General features: G+C 57.3%; 2 protein-coding genes across 28 annotated transcripts in view; one reads left to right on the top strand and one right to left on the bottom strand.

The window, feature by feature from the left end:
* The window catches only part of MAPT (microtubule associated protein tau), a 42349-nt gene extending 29875 nt beyond the window's left edge, over positions 1 to 12474 (top strand). For 7 of the 22 annotated variants that reach the window (XM_053965041.1, XM_053965039.1, XM_053965040.1 and 4 more), the window contains 7 exons: positions 35 to 85; positions 483 to 748; positions 3738 to 3830; positions 3978 to 4070; positions 7301 to 7382; positions 7513 to 7625; positions 9570 to 12474. In XM_053965041.1, coding sequence (XP_053821016.1) covers positions 35 to 85; positions 483 to 748; positions 3738 to 3830; positions 3978 to 4070; positions 7301 to 7382; positions 7513 to 7625; positions 9570 to 9785 — 914 coding nt within the window. In that variant the 3' untranslated portion in view covers positions 9786 to 12474. Of the gene's footprint in view, positions 1 to 34; positions 86 to 482; positions 749 to 3737; positions 3831 to 3977; positions 4071 to 7300; positions 7383 to 7512; positions 7626 to 9078; positions 9212 to 9569 lie in introns of all 22 variants that reach the window. The other 15 variants (XM_053965047.1, XM_053965043.1, XM_053965031.1 and 12 more) reach the window with 9 other exon arrangements.
* A 2138-nt stretch (positions 12475 to 14612) lies between these two features.
* Positions 14613 to 17867, bottom strand: part of KANSL1 (KAT8 regulatory NSL complex subunit 1) — a 76722-nt gene continuing 73467 nt past the window's right edge. For 5 of the 6 annotated variants that reach the window (XM_053965013.1, XM_053965015.1, XM_053965016.1 and 2 more), the window contains 4 exons: positions 17808 to 17865; positions 17332 to 17444; positions 15813 to 16059; positions 14613 to 14973 (listed from right to left, as the gene is read on the bottom strand). In XM_053965013.1, the coding sequence (XP_053820988.1) occupies positions 14683 to 14973; positions 15813 to 16059; positions 17332 to 17444; positions 17808 to 17865 (709 nt within the window). In that variant the 3' untranslated portion in view covers positions 14613 to 14682. The remainder of the gene's footprint in view (positions 14974 to 15812; positions 16060 to 17331; positions 17445 to 17807; positions 17866 to 17867) is intronic. The other variant, XM_053965017.1, reaches the window with a different exon arrangement.

Here is a 17867-nt window from a genome sequence, read left to right as displayed (position 1 = left end):
TTATGTTTAAGCATCTTTCTCATTCACTAAACAGGCAGAAAGGAGCAGAAAAAGCCACCTCCTGCAGCAGCAAAGACTGAGAAAGGTGATGTTTAAGGGTCTTCTTTTCTTCTTTCATTTCCTTTTCAAACTGGGGACAGTGCTAAGCTGCTCAGCGATCAGCCTTAGCTAATTACAGAAAATAATTTTGTGAAAGTGCTTCCAAATTTCTAATAGAAAAGTGGTTCTGAGTGTCTTTTGTCTGTAATTCATCGTGCCACGCTCGGGTGGGGAGTCTTACTGACGATCCAGGCAGTGGAGAGCACCTTCCTTCTGGGACGTTAGGAAATTGCCTTTGAATCACAGTTTTTCCTTCAAAATGGAGTAGAAGAAAGCACAGCCACCACCCTCCCCCCTGCACTGGGCTATTGGGTGGGCTCTGGGACGAGGCAGAGCAGCCCCCACGGGGTCCTGACCGGGGCTGTCCTGTGTGCAAACTGCAGGTGAGCAGCCCAAGTCTGGAGACAGAAGCGGTTACAGCAGTCCCGGCTCCCCCGGGACTCCAGGCAGCCGTTCCCGCACCCCCTCTCTGCCCACCCCACCAGCCAGGGAGCCCAAGAAGGTGGCAGTGGTTCGCACCCCCCCGAAATCTCCCGCCTCTGCCAAGACCCGCGTCCAGCCCTCGGCCGCGCCCATGCCCGACCTGAAAAACGTCAAGTCCAAAATCGGCTCCACTGACAACCTGAAGCACCAGCCCGGAGGTGGCAAGGTAAACACGGGCTCTGCTCCCTGTCTGTGGGGACAGCGGGTGCTGGACACTCCCTGTGGGATGGCAGAACCTCCCTGGAGCAGCAGCAGCCGGGCAGTGAGCAGGGCTCCAGCCTGACTCTGGTTTACCCTGGAAGGTTTTGGCTTGGATGCTTGGCCTGGAATTCCTTGCCTGGCTTAGTGCAGCTCAGCTGTCCCATGGAGAGCTCGTGGTGTGGGTCTCAGGGGGGAATGACATTCCCTGCTGGTGTCCAGGTGGTGAGCTGCAGCCCTGAGGAGAGGCAGGGTCAGGGCTGTGTTTCTGAATCCCACCCCGTGCTGGGAGCAGTCCTTCCCCCGCTGCAGGAGAGGACAGGAAGGTCTGTCTCCTCCTTCTGAGGGTCTCGGGCTCAGACCCCACATTTTACCAGACATTGGGATTTTGGATCCAGCTCTGTTGGCAAGGTTTTGGGTTGCATTGTGCCACCAGGTGCTGTCTGGCTACACAGTGCAGGGGGGCACGGCCAGAACTGGTGGCACTTCTGTCCTTTCAAACACTTTGCACTCCCAGAACAGTTGTTTCACGAGCAAAGTGACCTCTGGGCTCCAAGTGCTTGGGAATGAGGGTCTTGGGTTAAATTCTGCAAGCCTGGCAGGGGACTCTGCCTGTCCTGGGGGTGGCACTGCTTGTTCTGGGGTGACACTGCCTGTCCTGGGGGTGACACTGCCTGTCCTGGGGTGACAGTGCCTGGCTTCAGACCTTGCAGAGCCACGACAAACGTTCCCTGAGTGCTGTGCATGACATTTTGTGTGAGCAGGTACCTCGGTGGCTCTGAATGTTCCCCTTTGGCATGGGGGGAGGCTTTGAGCTGGCTCCTCTGCATCCTGTGAAATGGCAGCCTGCTTCTCCATGGCCTTTCCAGGCGTTTCCCACCGTGGCTGGCGATTTACTGGCTTTGTGCCACCATCCAGGGGGGCTCTGGAGCCTGGGCAGGGCTCTTGGTCATGAGACAGCAGCACATGAGCACAGTGTCCTTTTTGGGGGGGCTCAACCCTCCTGCCCACTTAGCACAAGACATGGGTTTTTCTTCCCACCCCCACAAACCCTGTTCTCCAGGGATTTTAGAAGGAACCCTTGTTTACTGGAAAATAGTTAAATTATTTGTTTGTTCTTTTTAAATCCAGCTTTTACAAGTTGTTTTTTCCCCCCTCTCTGCTTCTCTGTTTGTTGTTGTTGCTGAAAGAGTAAGAACAGCTGAATTTGGGACAATCCCTTGCTCTTTGCAGGGGAGAATGTCTGGATGCTCTGCTGGGATTCTGTAGACACAAGTCTGCTCCCAGCAGAATGGTTGCAGCTGGAGCAGAAGGGGCTGATCCCAGATGTTTGATTTTAGGCTGGTCAGAAATAGGTTTGGAGCCTGCTCTCCATGCAGATTCCAGACCCCCAGCCTGGGCAAGCAGAGGAACACGGGGCACACGGCAGGGGCAGCCAGGCCACGTCCCTGCCTGTGCTCCTGCATGGCCTGAGCGCTCCTCCTGTGGCTGCATCACCGAGTGCTGCTCTGGCAAGGCCTGGTCTGGCAGAGCTGGGCCCTGATTTGTGGGATTAGTTGATGTCAGCTTGGAAAATCCTGCTGGAGGCACAGGCCAGCCTGTGGTGCTTCTCATGCTGGAGAGCCAGGGCACTGCAGGGAGCTCTCCTGGCAGGAGCAGCCTGGGGTTGGAACGCTGGGATGGAGGCGAGGTGCCTGCTCAGCTCTGGGGATGGTGCCACCAGGAGTGTCTGTGCCCAGGGAGGTGGCACTGCTGGGGGCTCTCGTGGTGCCTCTCACAGGGCTGTGCTTCACACAGGCTCCGACCTGTGGGTTGTCACCTGCATTTACACCTGTGGGGGTTGTAAAGCCACTCCAGGGTGTGTGGGGAAGGAGCAGGGATTGTCTTCACCCTGGCGCTGTCTGGAAGAGCTGCTCAGGTGCCTGAGGTGGCTCCAGGGCAGCTCCATACACAGCCAGTGGGGAAAACAATCCCTGAGTGGAGCCAGCTTTGTGAGCGCAGGGATCAGCGGGGAGGGAAGGCTTTGGGGCTGCAGGGTGTGGCTAGCAGTGGTTCCATGTGGCCCCAGCCCTTCCCAGCCCCACTCCCACCCACCAGGGACTCCTTGGGAATGTGCCACAGGACTGGGGTGGGGCTGCATCCCTGGGGTGGGGCTGCACCCCTGGGTCTGCATCCCTGTGATGGGGCTGCATCCCTGGGGCTGCATCCCTGGGGCTGCATCCCTGGGGTGGGGCTGCACCCCTGGGTCTGCATCCCTGTGATGGGGCTGCATCCCTGGGGCTGCATCCATGGGGCTGCATCCCTGGGATGGGGCTGCATCCCTGGGGCTGCATCCCTGGGGTGGGGCTGGACCCCTGGCAGCGTTGGCTTTCTCTTGGCAGCTGTGGAGGGAGTGTGAGCCCTGTGCAGAGCAGAGCTGGGTGTCCTCTCCCAGTGCTGGACATGCAGCTCCTGCTCCCCAGCCTGGCCAGTGGCACCTGTTTGCCCAAGGCCAGGTGTGCCTGGCCCAGAAGGGGGCTGTGGTGCCTGGCTCCACGGAGCTGGAGCCAGGCAGGCGTTTTTCTCTCAGCTCCACCCCTCCTCATTCCCCTGGCTCTGCAGGAGCTGTCTCTGAGCCCTGGTGGTGCCTCAGCCCTGCCTCCCAGCGGGTTTGCTGCCCAGCGAGTTCCCCCGTTTTGTTCAGTGCAAGGATCCAGGCTGAGCTGGCTTTTTGGCTGGTGTCTGTGGCCTGGTACCCAGGGCTGCACCACTACCCAGGCCTGCCCAGTCTCGAGCTATAACCTGCCCACCTCCATCTTCCCTTTCCAGGCCAGGAACAGAGAAATCTGTGCAGCAAGCCAGAGATTTTCCTTTTTACTGCTGGCACTGGAAGGCAGGTTCCTGGTTTTAGGGATATAACACATGGTCAAGCTGCAGATGGTCATGTTGTTTCTCACGCTCTTTTCTGGCTACTAAAGGTGCAGATAATTAATAAGAAGCTGGACTTTAGCAGCGTTCAATCCAAGTGTGGCTCAAAGGATAATATCAAACACATCCCGGGCGGAGGCAGTGTGAGTACCTTCACACTTTCAATGCTCTATCATAGTTCTTATAATAAGTGGCATGTTGTGTACACTAAACTGCCAATGCTATCTGCAGCGACCCTGCCATCAGATAGCTATTGGTGACGTGCAATGACTCTTTTCTGGCTACCAAAGGTGCAGATAATTAATAAGAAGCTGGACTTTAGCAGCGTTCAATCCAGGTGTGGCTCAAAGGATAATATCAAACACATCCCGGGCGGAGGCAGTGTGAGTACCTTCACACTTTGAATGCACTGTAATAATCCTGATTTTAGTGGCATGTTGTTACACTAATCACCAATGCTATCTGCAGCCACCCTGCTGTCACATAGCCATTGGGGACGTGCTGTCATTTAACCCCGTTAACCCAAAAGTGAACCCTAACAAGTCCTGGACATGCCTGACATGGACAGAACTAACTGCCCCGTGTCCAAACCACGTGTGTAACAAACCATCCCAGTGACTCCAGGGTTCTGCGCTGCCTGCAAGGCTCAAAGGTCTGCGGGATGGGGCCTCAGGCACACGGTGATGCAGGAGATGGGTAGATTTATGAGCAGACCCAGTCCTCATTGCTCAATGTGCTGCTAAATTGGACATGATCCTGCCCAACATGTGAACGTGCCCGTTCCCATCAGGCAAGTATGATCCATGCAAATATTAAGTTTCTCCTTGCTAACGAATGTGTCCGGCAGCGCCCACGGAGGCTGAGCCTGAAGGATTGTTGAATTAATTGATTTGAGCACTGGCATTTCCAGCTGTTCCCACATAAATACCAGGCTCAGCTTTCAGTTACTGTGCCAGAAACCTGGAGAAACTCCACAGAGGTTGGTGGATTTACAGCTGGAGACAGTTTGGGTCCAGGAAAGATGCTGGGCTGAGGAAGGCACATCCCTGAGACCCCAGACAGTGTCACTGGGGTTTGAGGGGCCTGGTCTGAGATGTTCCCCATGGATTTTCCTTGATCTCTGTGGACGCCCTCCCTGAGAAACTGAGCCTTGCAGAAGGCTTGGCAGGTGAACACAGGGACACAGCTGGCTTTGCCACCTCTGGCTTAAATTTGGTGTCACTCTGCAGTGACTTCACAGGCCAGAGGAGCTGCTCTGCAGAGCTCAGACCCCCGTGAAGCAGTTCCATGGTTGTTCCTCTTCCTTACCCTGGGCTCCTGCCCTGCCTGGGCTGCCCGGGGTGTGGTGGACCAGGAGCTGGGGTTGGCCACCAGTCCTCCATGCTGTGGCTGGTGAGCTCGTCCCTTCCTCACAGAGCTCACACCGTGGGCCTTTGCAGCTGCACTGGGTTAAGAACTACCTGAATTTTCATCTGGGGGGTGGTGATCCCTCCCCAGGCCCTGCCAGAACTGAAAACCCCATGAGCTCTGCCTGGCTGCAGCAGCTCTGGGAGCAAAGCCTGGCAGGGGCAGAGTGTCAGGCTGTCCTGGGGGCTGGGCTGGGCCTGGGGCTCCCTTGGGAGAGGGGCAACAAGAGACCCCAGGGCTTCAGTGGCCTTTGGGACTTAAACCCCACGGCAGCAGTCCCCCCTGCCCAGCCATCCCTGCTTCCAGAGGGAGCTGCCACTCCCTGGGGTTGGTGCCTGGATTCTGAAGCCTGTGGATGCTCTGACCAGGGGATGCCTTAGGCAGGAGCTGGCCTTGGCATTGCTGATGCTGAGGGGTGGGATCCCCAGGTCTCTGGCACTGCTTTCCCAGGAAAACAGCTCTGTTCCCCTTTTCCTTTCTTGCTAAAATGGGGAGGATCCTTCTGTGTTCCCCAGCAGGATGGGAAAGGATGACAGAGCCCTGTCTGTCAAAAAAGGGACTGGGAATGAGAACAGGGAGTTCCAATTGCTGACTGCTTGTTCTGGAAACGGGAGGACTTCCAGTCCCAGGTCTCAGTGGTGCCTGAATTGCTGCGAGACCCTTCAGGGTCACAGCTGGGATTAGAAAGGCACCAGCTGCCCTTTTTGGGTCTGTTTCCCACTTTCCAACCAAATCCAGCTCCTCTCCTGCCCAAGTGCTTTAAACATGTGACCTTTCCCAACGCTGTCTCCACGTCTGTGTCCACGGTGTGCTCCCAGACCCTGAGGGGTTGCTTTTCTCCCTCCCTGTCTCCTGTCAAATGTGCCTTTTGGTCTGTGTGAGCAGCAGAGACAAGGCAGGTCAGCAGGGCTCTGTGCCTGGGGCTGTTCCTCCTTTCCCTGGCTCCAGGGTGGGGTGAGGGTTGTTTCTCTGTGACAATCACTGATGGTGTTGGGGCCAAGGTGAGGAGTGAAGGATGCACCTTCCCCTGGGGCTTTTGGGTCAGCCCCAGGTGCTCAGATGGGGGGGCAGAGGCTGCAGTGGATCCTTGGTGCTGCTGGGAGGATTCAGCTCCTCTGCACAGCTCCCTTTGGTGCTGGCACATCCTCCTGGGACTGGTGAGAGCATCACACCTGCTCTGGCGCTTGGGGGAAACTCGGAGAGCAGCAGAAGCTCCCCGGGGAGCCCAGGGGGGAGCCAGAGCCAGCCTCGAGGCGTGGATGGTGCCACTTCTCCTGCACAGCCCCACTGACTCCGACAGAGGCAGTCTGTGGGTGCTGGGAGTCCCAAACCAGGCTCCAGGGTACCCTGTGGGGCTCTGGGGATGTTTTCTCCCCCTTGTCTGCTGCTCCTGCCGTAGCTGCCGTGTGTGTGCCTGCTCCGAGGCTCCTCCCTGGTGTGTGGCTGCTGTCGCAGCACTGCAGCCCCCTGGTGTCCCCGTGTGTGTCCCTGTCCCCGGTGTCTGTGCCCCAGAGCCGGCCCCACGCGCTCTGGGGACGGGGTGGGGGATCCGTGGAGTTGCTGGAGGTTACCTTCAGAGACATCATGGGCAAAGCACATCAAAACAGAGCCTAAATGTCACAAAATTCTCTTGTGGTTCAATACTTTATAATTGCCATTTTAATTTCTATGATGTCAACTCCAGATATTTAGACTTTGCTTTGTTTTTTTTTTTTTTTCTTTAACCCTTATTTCTGTTACAGCATTTTTCAGAAATGCATATTTTTGGTCACTCTTTTGAAATTTCTGTGCACATTGATCATTTCTGTTCTTTCAGTTTTTGTGGACATAAGCTTTATGTTTTACACCAGAAAAGGTATTTATTTTTTACGTTTTCTCTCTGGTATATTTCCTCTTTTTGGATGATATGTATGCAAATCTTAATTAATTACCACTCCACTTTCTCTCTCACTCGAGCACTTTAAAATTGCCTCTGCTCCCCACTCTGTGGAGAGGTGATCTCGTGCATGCTGACATGATAAGAGGCTCCTGCACACGGGCATTAATGATCTCCCATTTCTGATGACAGTTTCTTTGGTGTCATTAATCCTCCTGGGGCTGGAGCTGTCCTTTCCCTCCAATCCAGCTCAGGTGCTGCTGTGTGTTGTGCTCCCCCTCCCCACCTGCCCGTGCTGGCCACCAGCTCATCCCCTTCTCCTCTCGACAGGTGCAAATCGTTTACAAGCCAGTCGACCTGAGCCACGTGACATCCAAATGTGGTTCCCTGGGCAACATCCACCACAAACCAGGTACCCCTCAGGCTCACGGGGGTGTGGAGAGGGGCAGGGGGTGAGGGCAGGCAGTGACTGGAGCACCCCAGTGAGCCCTGGAGTGCTGGGTGCTGTTCCCAGCTCCTGACCCACCTCTCTTCTCTTCCAGGTGGTGGCCAGGTGGAGGTGAAATCTGAGAAACTGGACTTCAAAGATAAGGTGCAGTCGAAAATCGGGTCCCTAGATAACATCAGCCACGTCCCTGGAGGAGGCAATAAAAAGGTAAAGGGGATTTGGGGACAGGCGTGTCCTGCTGTGGGTGTGAGCGTGAGGGGACAGAGCTGTGGCACAGCTGCCAGGATGTCCCTGTGCCCCTCCTCTGTGGCCTGTGGCCACCTGAGCACGAGCCAGTGGCAGCCTCTCCTGTGGTTTCCTGCTCTTTCTGCTGCCTCTCAAGTGTTTTGTGTCTCAAACCCTTCCCAGTCCTGTGCTGTGCTGCTGCTGTGCCACAGAGCTGGCAGCTGGGCACCTGCAGAGGTGTTGGATCCCCAGTGAAAGTGGAGCATTAAAGGCTCAGCTTTATTTAGAACAGGTGACTTTGCAGCAAACTGGCCCTTCAGAAGGTGATTTCTCCTTCCTGACCGAGGGCTCTGAGAAGGGATGGGAGTGTTTGGGGGGATTTAAATGGAAAGACAAAAGGCACTGGGGTCAGGGAGGTGAGCTGGGGCTGAGCTGTTCCCACCAAGGCTTTGATGGTGACTTCAGTGAGTCTTGGCCAAGTAAAACAGCTCCACAGCTGGGCTTCAAGGCCACCAGGTCCCCAGCAGGCAGGGGGGTGAGAACATCAGGTAAGCACAGAGCTGAGACTCCTGCCTGGCGACACGCAGGGCTCAGCTTCCCCAGGGAAAAGCGGGTCTTTATCTTGCTTGTTTTTGCAGCACTTTTGTCTCAGTGGGAGGGGAAGGTTCTGTTTCAGCTCCTGTATTTTGGCACTTTGTTCTTGGCCACATGTTCTCTGTGCAGCTCCAGCTCTCACCTCCAGCTGGCCTCTGACTGTGGGACCGCTTGACTTCCTTACCCTTCTCTCTGCCGTGCATCAGCCTCCCCTGTGCTTCACTGAGCCTTTTGCCATCGGTTTTGTGATTCCAGCGATGGCTCTGTCACATCCTGGCACATTCACTGGGCCATAGTTTGAAGAACTTGTCCTCTGCGGGGGAGTTTCTCTGCAAGGCTTTGACCCAGCAGTGGCATCACCACCTCAGCCTTCCTCAGGTGGCTGCCACTCCCCTGCCTAAACCCAGCCTGGAGGAGGTTGTGGGTGTAACTGAGTCCAGGTGCAGCTCTGCTGCCCCTTTCCCGTGTCCCCCAAGCCCCCTCCTTGCTCTGTGACACACAGATCCACATTGGGACTCACAGTCCACAGCTCTTTATGCTGAGCTCTGGTTCCTGTGCCGGGTGTGCCATGGAGAGCTGGGTGCTCTGTGCTCTGCCCAAGTCCCTGTGGCTCTCCCATGCTGTTCCTGGAGAGTTTTTCTCCCTGGCTCCAAAGGCAGCCACTCTTCTTTCTATGAGTCAGTGAATGGCCCTGTTTTTCAGATCTTTTTCTCCCTGGTTTTCTATTTCTTTTCTATATTTTTTGTCTTTTTCCTTCTGGCTGACATTTCTTGCATCATGGTTTTTGTTGCTGATGCATTTTTTGCCCCCCACTGCCCTGGGCGGGTTTCTTCACCTGTAGAGAGAGAAAGGCAAGGAAGACAAGACCTGGACCCCGAGCCCAGACCCCGCTGGGCTCCAGGCCCTGGTGCTGGAGCCACTCACCCCCACGGAGAGCCAGCCCCCAGCCTTGCACTCGGCTGGGGAGGGCACCTGTAAGTAGCAAAGCAGATCCAGTTCACCGGGAGAGGGGTTTGGCTCCTGGGAGCAGCTCCGTGGGCTAAGGGGAAGCTTCATGTGCCGTGTCCCCCCATAATCTCTGCCAGGGGAGTGGGAGCAGCCCAGGTTGTGCCCTCTGCGTTTCTGGGACCCAGGACCTCGCCTGGGGAGGATTTGGCAGCATCCAGATGCTCAGGTCCTGCTGTCCCCTCTGGTGCCTGGGACGTGGCCAGGCCTGGGGCACTGGGGACACTGGTTCACTGCTCTGAGCTCTGCTCCCAGCGGCCGTGCCCGGGTCTGGCAGAGCCCCCCGTCCCCCGGCCATGCCCCTGACCGCCCTCGCCTCCCTCACAGATTGAGACTCACAAGCTGACCTTCCGCGAGAACGCCAAAGCCAAGACCGACCACGGCGCCGAAATCGTCTACAAGTCCCCGACCATCTCCGGAGATGCCTCCCCGCGCCGCCTTAGCAACGTCTCCTCCACCGGCAGCATCAACCTGGTGGACTCCCCCCAGCTGGCCACGCTAGCCGACGAGGTGTCCGCCTCGCTGGCCAAGCAGGGCTTGTGATCGCGGCACGGCGGCCACCAGGAGAGAAGACAAGGAAAGGAAACGAAAAAGAAAAGAAACAAAAATAATAATCTGGCCTTCTTCCTCTGTTCCTTTTACAGCTGCTTCCCCGTCCCTAACTGGTTAATGATTTAACCTGCTTTTACTGTTCATTCAGCTCTAGCTCCAGGACTTCAAAATCAGTGACACTATGAGGTACAAAACCTCCTCTCCCCCTGCTCCTCGGAGCGCACAGCCCGTCCCGTCCCCGTCCCCGCGCTCCTGCCGCGTCCCTCGCTGTCCCTGCCCGGGGCCACCCGGCAAGGCGGGGAGGGGGCCCGAGGGGCGGCCACAGCACGACGCTGCCCCGAGCACCCCACACCAGCACAGGGCAGCGGGTGGCCCTCCCGGGAAGGGGCTGTGACCTCGCCCAGCTCGTGTCCTGCCGCTGGCCGGGCTGGCCCGCGGGCCGGCCGCGTCCTGGGTGCGCAGCCAGGGCTGCAGGGAGGTGCCCTCCCTCCCCGCGTTAAATTTGCCTGCTGATTTGGAAGAAACCTTTTGTTTTTATTTCCGAAAGCCGAGATGTGTATGAAGATAACGGCCAGGTACCCCCTAACCCGCTCTCAGCTCCGGCAGCTGGAGTTCCGGCAACGCCGGGTGCCCGCTCCGAGGGGCCCCGGGCGGCCGTTCCCCTCTCCGTGGCTGTGCTGGAACCGCTGAGTGGATGAGTAGAGGCTTTCCCCCCATTCCTTTGGCAGCCCCTCGTGTCGTAGAGTAGATTTGTCTGTATATGCTTGGACCGTGCCAGGGTGATTGTTTTCATAAACGAGCATGTGTTTAAAAAAAAATAAATGCTGTAAGTAGTTTTGAGCTGCCCCGCGCCGGCTCCGCCGCAGCCCAGCCGGGGGGCCCGGGGAGCTCGGTGGGCTCCGGGCCGTGCCCAGCCCCGGTGCCGCAGGAGCAGCCCGGCACCGCATGCCTGCCGGGGGGCCGGGCGGCGCCCCGGAGCTCGGAGGAGGGGCACTCACAGCTCCAGGGCTGCGATGGCTCCTGGATTTGGGTGCAGCTTGTGACATTTTTGGGTTGTTCTTTTTCTTTCCCTGCAAGGTCAGCTCAGCGATGGCGGAGGTGGCAGCTCCATGGCTCTGCTGTGCCGGTGGCAGCGGTGAGACCCCGGCAGGACGCGGGGGAGGCGGCAGCAGCTCCCCCAGCCCGGGGCCGGTGGCTGCTCCCTGGCACTGAAGCCCCTTTCCGGGCACTCCCCGGTGTGAGTTGGCAGCATCTCACCCCTCACACAGCACTGACCACCCCAGCACCACTCGGGGACAGGAGCCAGTCGAGTTATTGCTTTGGCTGCTTTTGTTCCTGTGGCTCCCTGGGGAGCACGAGGAGGTCCCGGGGCTGTCCCCACCTGCCCCTTCCCTCTACAACCAAAGAGGCCGAGATGCCACCAGTGCAGCTGCGTGTGTCCTCCTGCCCTGTCTCCCCCAGGGGCCCCAGCCGAGCTCTGGGGGTTCAGCTGGAGGTGGGAGGGCAGAGGGGCCCCGGTGGGGCTGCAGCCCCGGGCTGTGCTGCAGGGAAAGCCGTGCTTTCCCAGCAAGGGCTGGAATCCTGGTCTGACAGGGCTGGCGGGGGGTCAGGGCCCCTGGTTGTCCTTGGGGTGGTGGCTGGGTGCCACCAAGGCTGTCAGAGCAGCTGTTCCTGGGCAGAGCAGCAATTTTTCCCTGGACAGGACCTGCTCCCATCCCACGGGAGCTGCGAACCCGCTGTCACCGCTGTCCCTCTGCGGGGCTGGGCTGCCGCAGGCCTGGCTGTGGATGGAGATGGTCTGGGGGGGTCCAACCCTTCTCTCTGCAGCCCCGGGAGCTGCTTTATTGCTGGGGAGAGGCTGGTCCAGCACCACCATCATGTCCAGCTTGTCACTCGCTCCGTTCACTTGACTCCATGATTGTAAGGCTCTGTGCTCCGTCCCTGACTCTGTAGCGCTGCAGGAGCCGCCGCGCTTTTTGTCCTTTGTAGAACGAGCAAGTTGGGAGAACCCTCAAAGCATCACCTCCTTACCCCTTGTGGGCTGCAGGACGGGGTAGCTGAGCTCGCCCGTCCTGTGCCACCCCTGTCCCCTCCGTGCAGCCCGAGGGACACCAGCACCCGGGGCTGGGATGTCCTTGGTGTGCTCCGAGCTCCAGTGAGCAGCCCCTTCCTACTCTTGAGTGTCCTCAGCCCCGGCCCTTGTCCCCCCCGGGGGCTGTGGGGTGCCAGGACAGCCCTTTCCATCCCCCACGTCACCCGCTGTCCCCTCCAGCAGCCCGAGCCACGTCCCCTGCCCCAACCCTGTGTTCAGACCCAGGCCTGAGGGTCCGGTGAGCGGCCGGACAACCTGACCCCCGGCTTTTCCTTTACTCCACACACATCTTTGGTCTGAAAAGGGTTAAAACCGGCACTGATTTAAAAAAAAAAAAAAAAAAATTTAATTCGTATTTCTGCACTCCAAAAGATTCTGCGTGTTAGCAAAGGTCGGTGCCAGCCTGTGTGGTGTTGGCAGACCCGTGCCCCCCGCGCTGCGCCGGGGAGGGGAGGGAAGGTTTGATCTCAGTGTATCATTCTAGCTTAGCTTCTGTCTGTGGGTGTCCATAGTGTATCGTGTGTTTAACAACTGGTTTACACTGTTGCCGTAAAAGTGAATTTGGAAATAAAGTCATTACTACGATAATGATAATTGGCACCTCTTTTGCATGGGGGGACGTGGGGTGGGGGTTCCATCCGCAGAGTCATGGACTGGGGCAGCTCACAGGGGCAGGGACTGGTTTGCAGTTTTTCTGTTACTTTTTAAGCTCCCACACTTCTGCCAGGGGCGCAGAGGGGTGCAGGAGGGGTGCCCCTGCCAGGAAGCACAGAGCAGTCCCTGGATGAGATCCAGCAGCACCCAGTTAACCCCAGAAATATAAAATAAAATAACTCCCAGCCCGGGGGTTCCTCCTCTTGCTGACGGTAACTGCTGGGAAATAACATCACACAGGAAAAAAGAGGCCTCTGAAACGTGGGAGGGAAGCAATTGATCTGAGTGCACTGAGGGCCCCTTCCCTGTCCCAGCCCAGCGTTTCACACTCATCAAATGGAATATTACGTTTTAATTTTTTTTTTAATCTTTTCTTCTTTTTTTTTTTTTTATAAGCACATTTGTGCTTTGCCAACAGAATCAAGACATTAACAAAGATCAGCTTCTCGGAAGAAAAGCATTTCTATATAACAAGGACATTACACAGCTCAAAGCAGGAAAAGAAAATATTTACAAAATACAAGGTGGGTTTTTTTTTTTTTGTGTGTGTGGTTTTTATAATGCTAAAAGGGTTATTCAGAATTTTCAACCTTATAAATAGAAAAGCACTTCTGCTGAGGGATATGGTAGCGCCGTTGTTTGTTGGGTTTTTGTTTGAAAGAAACGATGACGGATCCTTTAAACTAGAACAGAACCAAAACCACGAGATCATGTTGAAAATTGTGAAAACCCCGACCATGAAGCAGTTCAGCGACTATTTCTTTACGATTACAAAATGGAAAAAAAAAAAAAAAAAAAAAAAAAAGTCCTTTGTATTTTTTTTTTTCCCGTTTTTTTTTTTTGGTGATGTGATTATACATAAGACAGGCACAATGCTAGCAACAGGACAGGGCCCAGGAGCCACACCGTCGGGACCGGGAAGCGTTACGATGGGGACGGTGTGCGGGGTCCGGGATCACTGCGGGTGCGGGACGGGGAGGAACAACAAACTGGGCTTCAAACTCAAATACCTGTCAGGAGGGGGCACGGCGGGCGCCCCGAAATGAAACGGAACCGACACCGGAGCTGGGACGGTGCGGAGCGGAGCGAAAGCTGTGGTGACCCCAGGCGGGATTGGGATGACCCTGATCCCCCAGGAGCTGCCTCCTGCCTCCATCCTTCCCCTCTCTGGCCCCCCCTTGTCTGACACAAACCCACCTGCGGGACCCCCCGGCCCTGGCCCGGCGGCTCCCCCGACTGCCCGACCCCACAGCCAGGGCAGAGCTCCAGCACCAGCCACAGCCCAGCTCCAGCTGAACAGCCTCAGCCCAAAGGGCATCCAAGTGCTCCGGGAATTCTGCTCCTGCTGAAAGCATCGGGGACTCTTCCCCTCCCTGCCCTCGCCGCACACCAGGTGTGCACAAGGTGCTTCCCAACTCCTGCCACGCCAAGCTGAGTGTGGAGCAGCCACAAGGTCCCTCCTTTCCCCCTGCCGGGAATGCAGCCAGAGCCACGGCTGCTCCAAACCAGGGGAGAAGGAAGGGAGAGGTGTCCCCAGGGGCAGAGCGAGGATCAGGGAGGGACAGAATCCCCCCCTTTGGATACCTGGAACTACAACCTGGGGCAGGAAAATTGCAGGAGGGTGAAGTGCAGGTGGGCACTCTGCAGGTGAGGACAGCCAGACAGTGAAGGTTGCAATCCCAAGACATCACTTTTCACCACTAATTTCACTCCACTAAAACCTTTCAGGGTGGGGGGAGTGGGTTAAGAGAAAACGACACCCTTTTGGTGGGAAAAACTATCCCCGAAATCTGCTAGTCAGCTAAATCCTGTGCTCTAGTTTTATACACCTAAAGGAGGGAGGAAAGGGGAGGGGGTCTGGTGGGCTGCTCCCCTCCCGAGGCTTCACTCCGCTGGGAGGAATCTGGGGGCTCATTCATGTGACGAGGAAACATGGAGAAGGAAAAAAAAAAAGAAAACAAAAAAAGGAAAAAAAAAAGAAAAAAAAAAAAGAAAACAAAAAACAGTTTCTAAACTCCTTAAATTCACTAAAAACTGTGAAAATTCCCGGCAGGATGTTTGAATATCAAACGCAGATTTTGGAAGCTTTAATGCCAAGAGTTAGTTCTGTGTGTTGGTTTGCTCATGTCTCCCCGTGTGTCTCTATCTGTGCGCTGGCCGCAGGACTGCGGAGCAGGAGGAGGAGGAGGAGGAGGAGGAGGAGGAGGAAGAGGAAGAGGAAGAGGAGGAGGAGGGAGGGGCCAGCGGGGTTCGGCTCTTGAGGCTGGGCAGGCTGGGCGAAGCCGAAGTGCCATCGCATTCCCGGGAGGATTTACTGCCCGATGTGCGGCGGGTGCAGCGCGAGAGCCGGTCCTGGGCGTCGGGCAGGTCCTCGCACTCCGTCCGGGGGTCGTAGGAGAGCGGGAAGGTGCGGCGCTCCCAGGGCTGCACGGCCTGGGGAAGAGAGCTCAGTCACGGGAAATCCCTGCCAAAGTCTTCTGTCCTCGCTGCCCGCACGGATCCGGAGCTCAGAGCTGCTCCCGGTGCAGAGCCCCGGGCTCGGAGCAGCGTCCGGGAAGCTTCAGCACACGTGGAGAGCACACGGAGCCAACGCTGGCAGCGCTTCCACCGGCCTGATCCCACCCGGGCCGGAGCTCCAGCACCACCCGCAGGCAGCTTCCAGCCACACCAGGGTCACCTGCAGTGCCACCCCTGTGTCCCCACACCAGGGTCACCTGCAGTGCCACCCCTGTGTCCCCACACCAGGGTCACCTGCAGTGCCACCCCTGTGTCCCCACACTGGCATCACCTGCAGTGCCACCCCTGTGTCCCCACACCAGGGTCACCTGCAGTGCCACCCCTGTGTCCCCACACCAGGGTCACCTGCAGTGCCACCCCTGTGTCCCCACACCAGGGTCACCTGCAGTGCCACCCCTGTGTCAGCACACTGGCATCACCTGCAGTGCCACACCTGTGTCCCCACACCAGGGTCACCTGCAGTGCCACCCCTGTGTCCCCACACCAGGGTCACCTGCAGTGCCACACCCGTGTCCCCACACCAGGGTCACCTGCAGTGCCACCCCTGTGTCCCCACACCAGGGTCACCTGCAGTGCCACACCTGTGTCCCCACACCAGGGTCACCTGCAGTGCCACACCCGTGTCCCCACACCAGGGTCACCTGCAGTGCCACACCCGTGTCCCCACACCAGGGTCACCTGCAGTGCCACACCTGTGTCCCCACACCAGGGTCACCTGCAGTGCCACACCTGTCCCGGCCGCAGCCAGCACCCACCTGCTCGTCCAGGCCGGCCTCGGGCGTGGAGCAACGCGTGTCCTCGCTGGACAGGAGCCGCAGGGAGTCCCGGGACAGAGGGGTCAGGGGGGCACAGAGCAGTTCGGGGCTGATGGGGCTGCGTGGTGAGTGGGTGTGGGACAGCTCCAAGTGGGAGTGGTAGTTGCCCACCTCAGGGGATGCTGGCTGGGGAGTCGAGGGGTTCCCCAGCTGGGGGGTCGTCCGTCCGTCTGTTGATCTGTAGGACCTGAGACAGGAGCAGGTTTGAGAGCCCAGCCATGCTCCCCCACTGCTGCCTGATCCTACCCCAGGATCCTTTTGCCCTGATGGGAACACGAGCAGGGAATGCCACAGCCCAGAGACAAATCCAGCCAGGCCCATCCCTGTCCCATTTCCACTGTGTGGATGCATCACTGATGCTGCTCTCCTGAGGTTCTGTGTCCCACACATCTCCTACACTCCCAGTGCTGCACAAACACCACGATGAAAAGCTCCCTAAGCTTTTCCCTAAGTCAAGACACTTCCAAGTGTTTCCCCCTCCTCACACCAGGTGACCCCTGGCAGCAGCTGAGGGACTGAGTGCAGGGAAGCAGCAATGCTGGAAATGCAGCAATTTCAGCAGCTGGGAGTTGGCAGGAGCACAGTGAAACCCCGAGACCTCAGATTTCAACCAGGAATCAGCAAAGTCTGAGCCCCGACAGAGTTCAGATAAAAACCCACAGGCTGCAAGCAGAGAAACACAACTGAGTTCCCAAATCCACGTGCAACTCCCCAAGATGAACTGCTACAGCAAGTGGCCATCAAGGACTTTAGATGTAAGAAATGGGCTAAAGAAACAGCAGAACATCCCACTCCCCAGGAGCACTGGGAACTGCAGCTGCAGAGGAAAAAGGGCAGCAGCAGCATCAGGGGGGTTTGACACAGGCCAGGTTTGCAGCTGCAGAAGCTCCTGCAGGAACCCCCACAATGGCAGGCACCGAAACCAAGGCAGCGTCGAGGGCAGGGACAGAGCTGTGGCTCAGCAGCGGCTCTGCCCCAGAACAGAGTGACTCCAGGCATGCAAACCCTCAGTGGTGGAACTGAGAAGAGCAAATCTCTTCTTGTGCAGGTTTATGATGAGATCAACAGCTGGAAACAGTGGTGGTTTTAGACACCCACTGATAAAGACACAGCAGAAAGGGAACTGAGTGTCCAGTGACTGTCCCTGCTCCTGCAGAAACGTTGCCATTGCAAGCCCTGGGCCTCCCCCTGGACTCCCGGGCTGGCACAGCATCTCCCACGCTTCTGGAGCAGTGGAAATGCTTGAGAAAGCAGATGGTGCAGCTGTCTGCAGCCAAACTGGGCTGTAGCTTCACCCCCACCTAAGCAAGGCTGTGCCCCGCTCCCACATGGGCTCCTCAAGCTGGATGACGCCAAGCTTTCCAACACCAGCACCAGCTTCCAACCATTTGTATGGATCCCCACGTGCTCCCAGGAGCACCCCAGTGCTGGGAATGTGGCCCTGTGGGCAGGGCTGTACCTGCTGCCCCGGCGCTGCGGGGGGACACTCGTGCTCCAGAGCCACCGCGCCCGCTCCATCTCCTCGCACTTCCCGTGCCGAGCAGCGAAGGCCGAATCTGACAAGTCCTCAACCTGGACAGGGAAGGGCAGAGGGCTTGGTCAGAGCTTTCTTCTTTAAAACAACCATCTTTGTACAGTTTTGCCAGCACTCGTTGCAGTGAGAATTTAAATGTTTTTCATTGAACTGTAGAATGTCCTGAGTGGGGAGGGATCCACAGGGATCATCCAGTGCAGCTCCTGGCCCTGCACAGACACCCCAACAATCCCACCCTGTGCCCGAGAGCTTGTCCAAACGCTCCTGGAGCTCTGACAGCCCTGCAAAGGAACCAACCCTAGCTGTTGGTTCCCTGCTGAGGTCCCTGCCTCTGTTCCCTCCACAGACACTGTTCATTTACCACTCATCCCACATTAACTAGGAAATAAAATCCTTCTTACCTCCTCGTTGTCCTCCTCAGGGTTGGCTTTCAGAGCACTGATATCAACTTCACGCCAGCT

Source organism: Vidua chalybeata, chromosome 26 (genome assembly GCF_026979565.1).
Source record: "Vidua chalybeata isolate OUT-0048 chromosome 26, bVidCha1 merged haplotype, whole genome shotgun sequence".
Classification (NCBI taxonomy): domain Eukaryota; kingdom Metazoa; phylum Chordata; class Aves; order Passeriformes; family Viduidae; genus Vidua; species Vidua chalybeata.
This window is presented reverse-complemented; position numbering and strand designations above follow the sequence as displayed.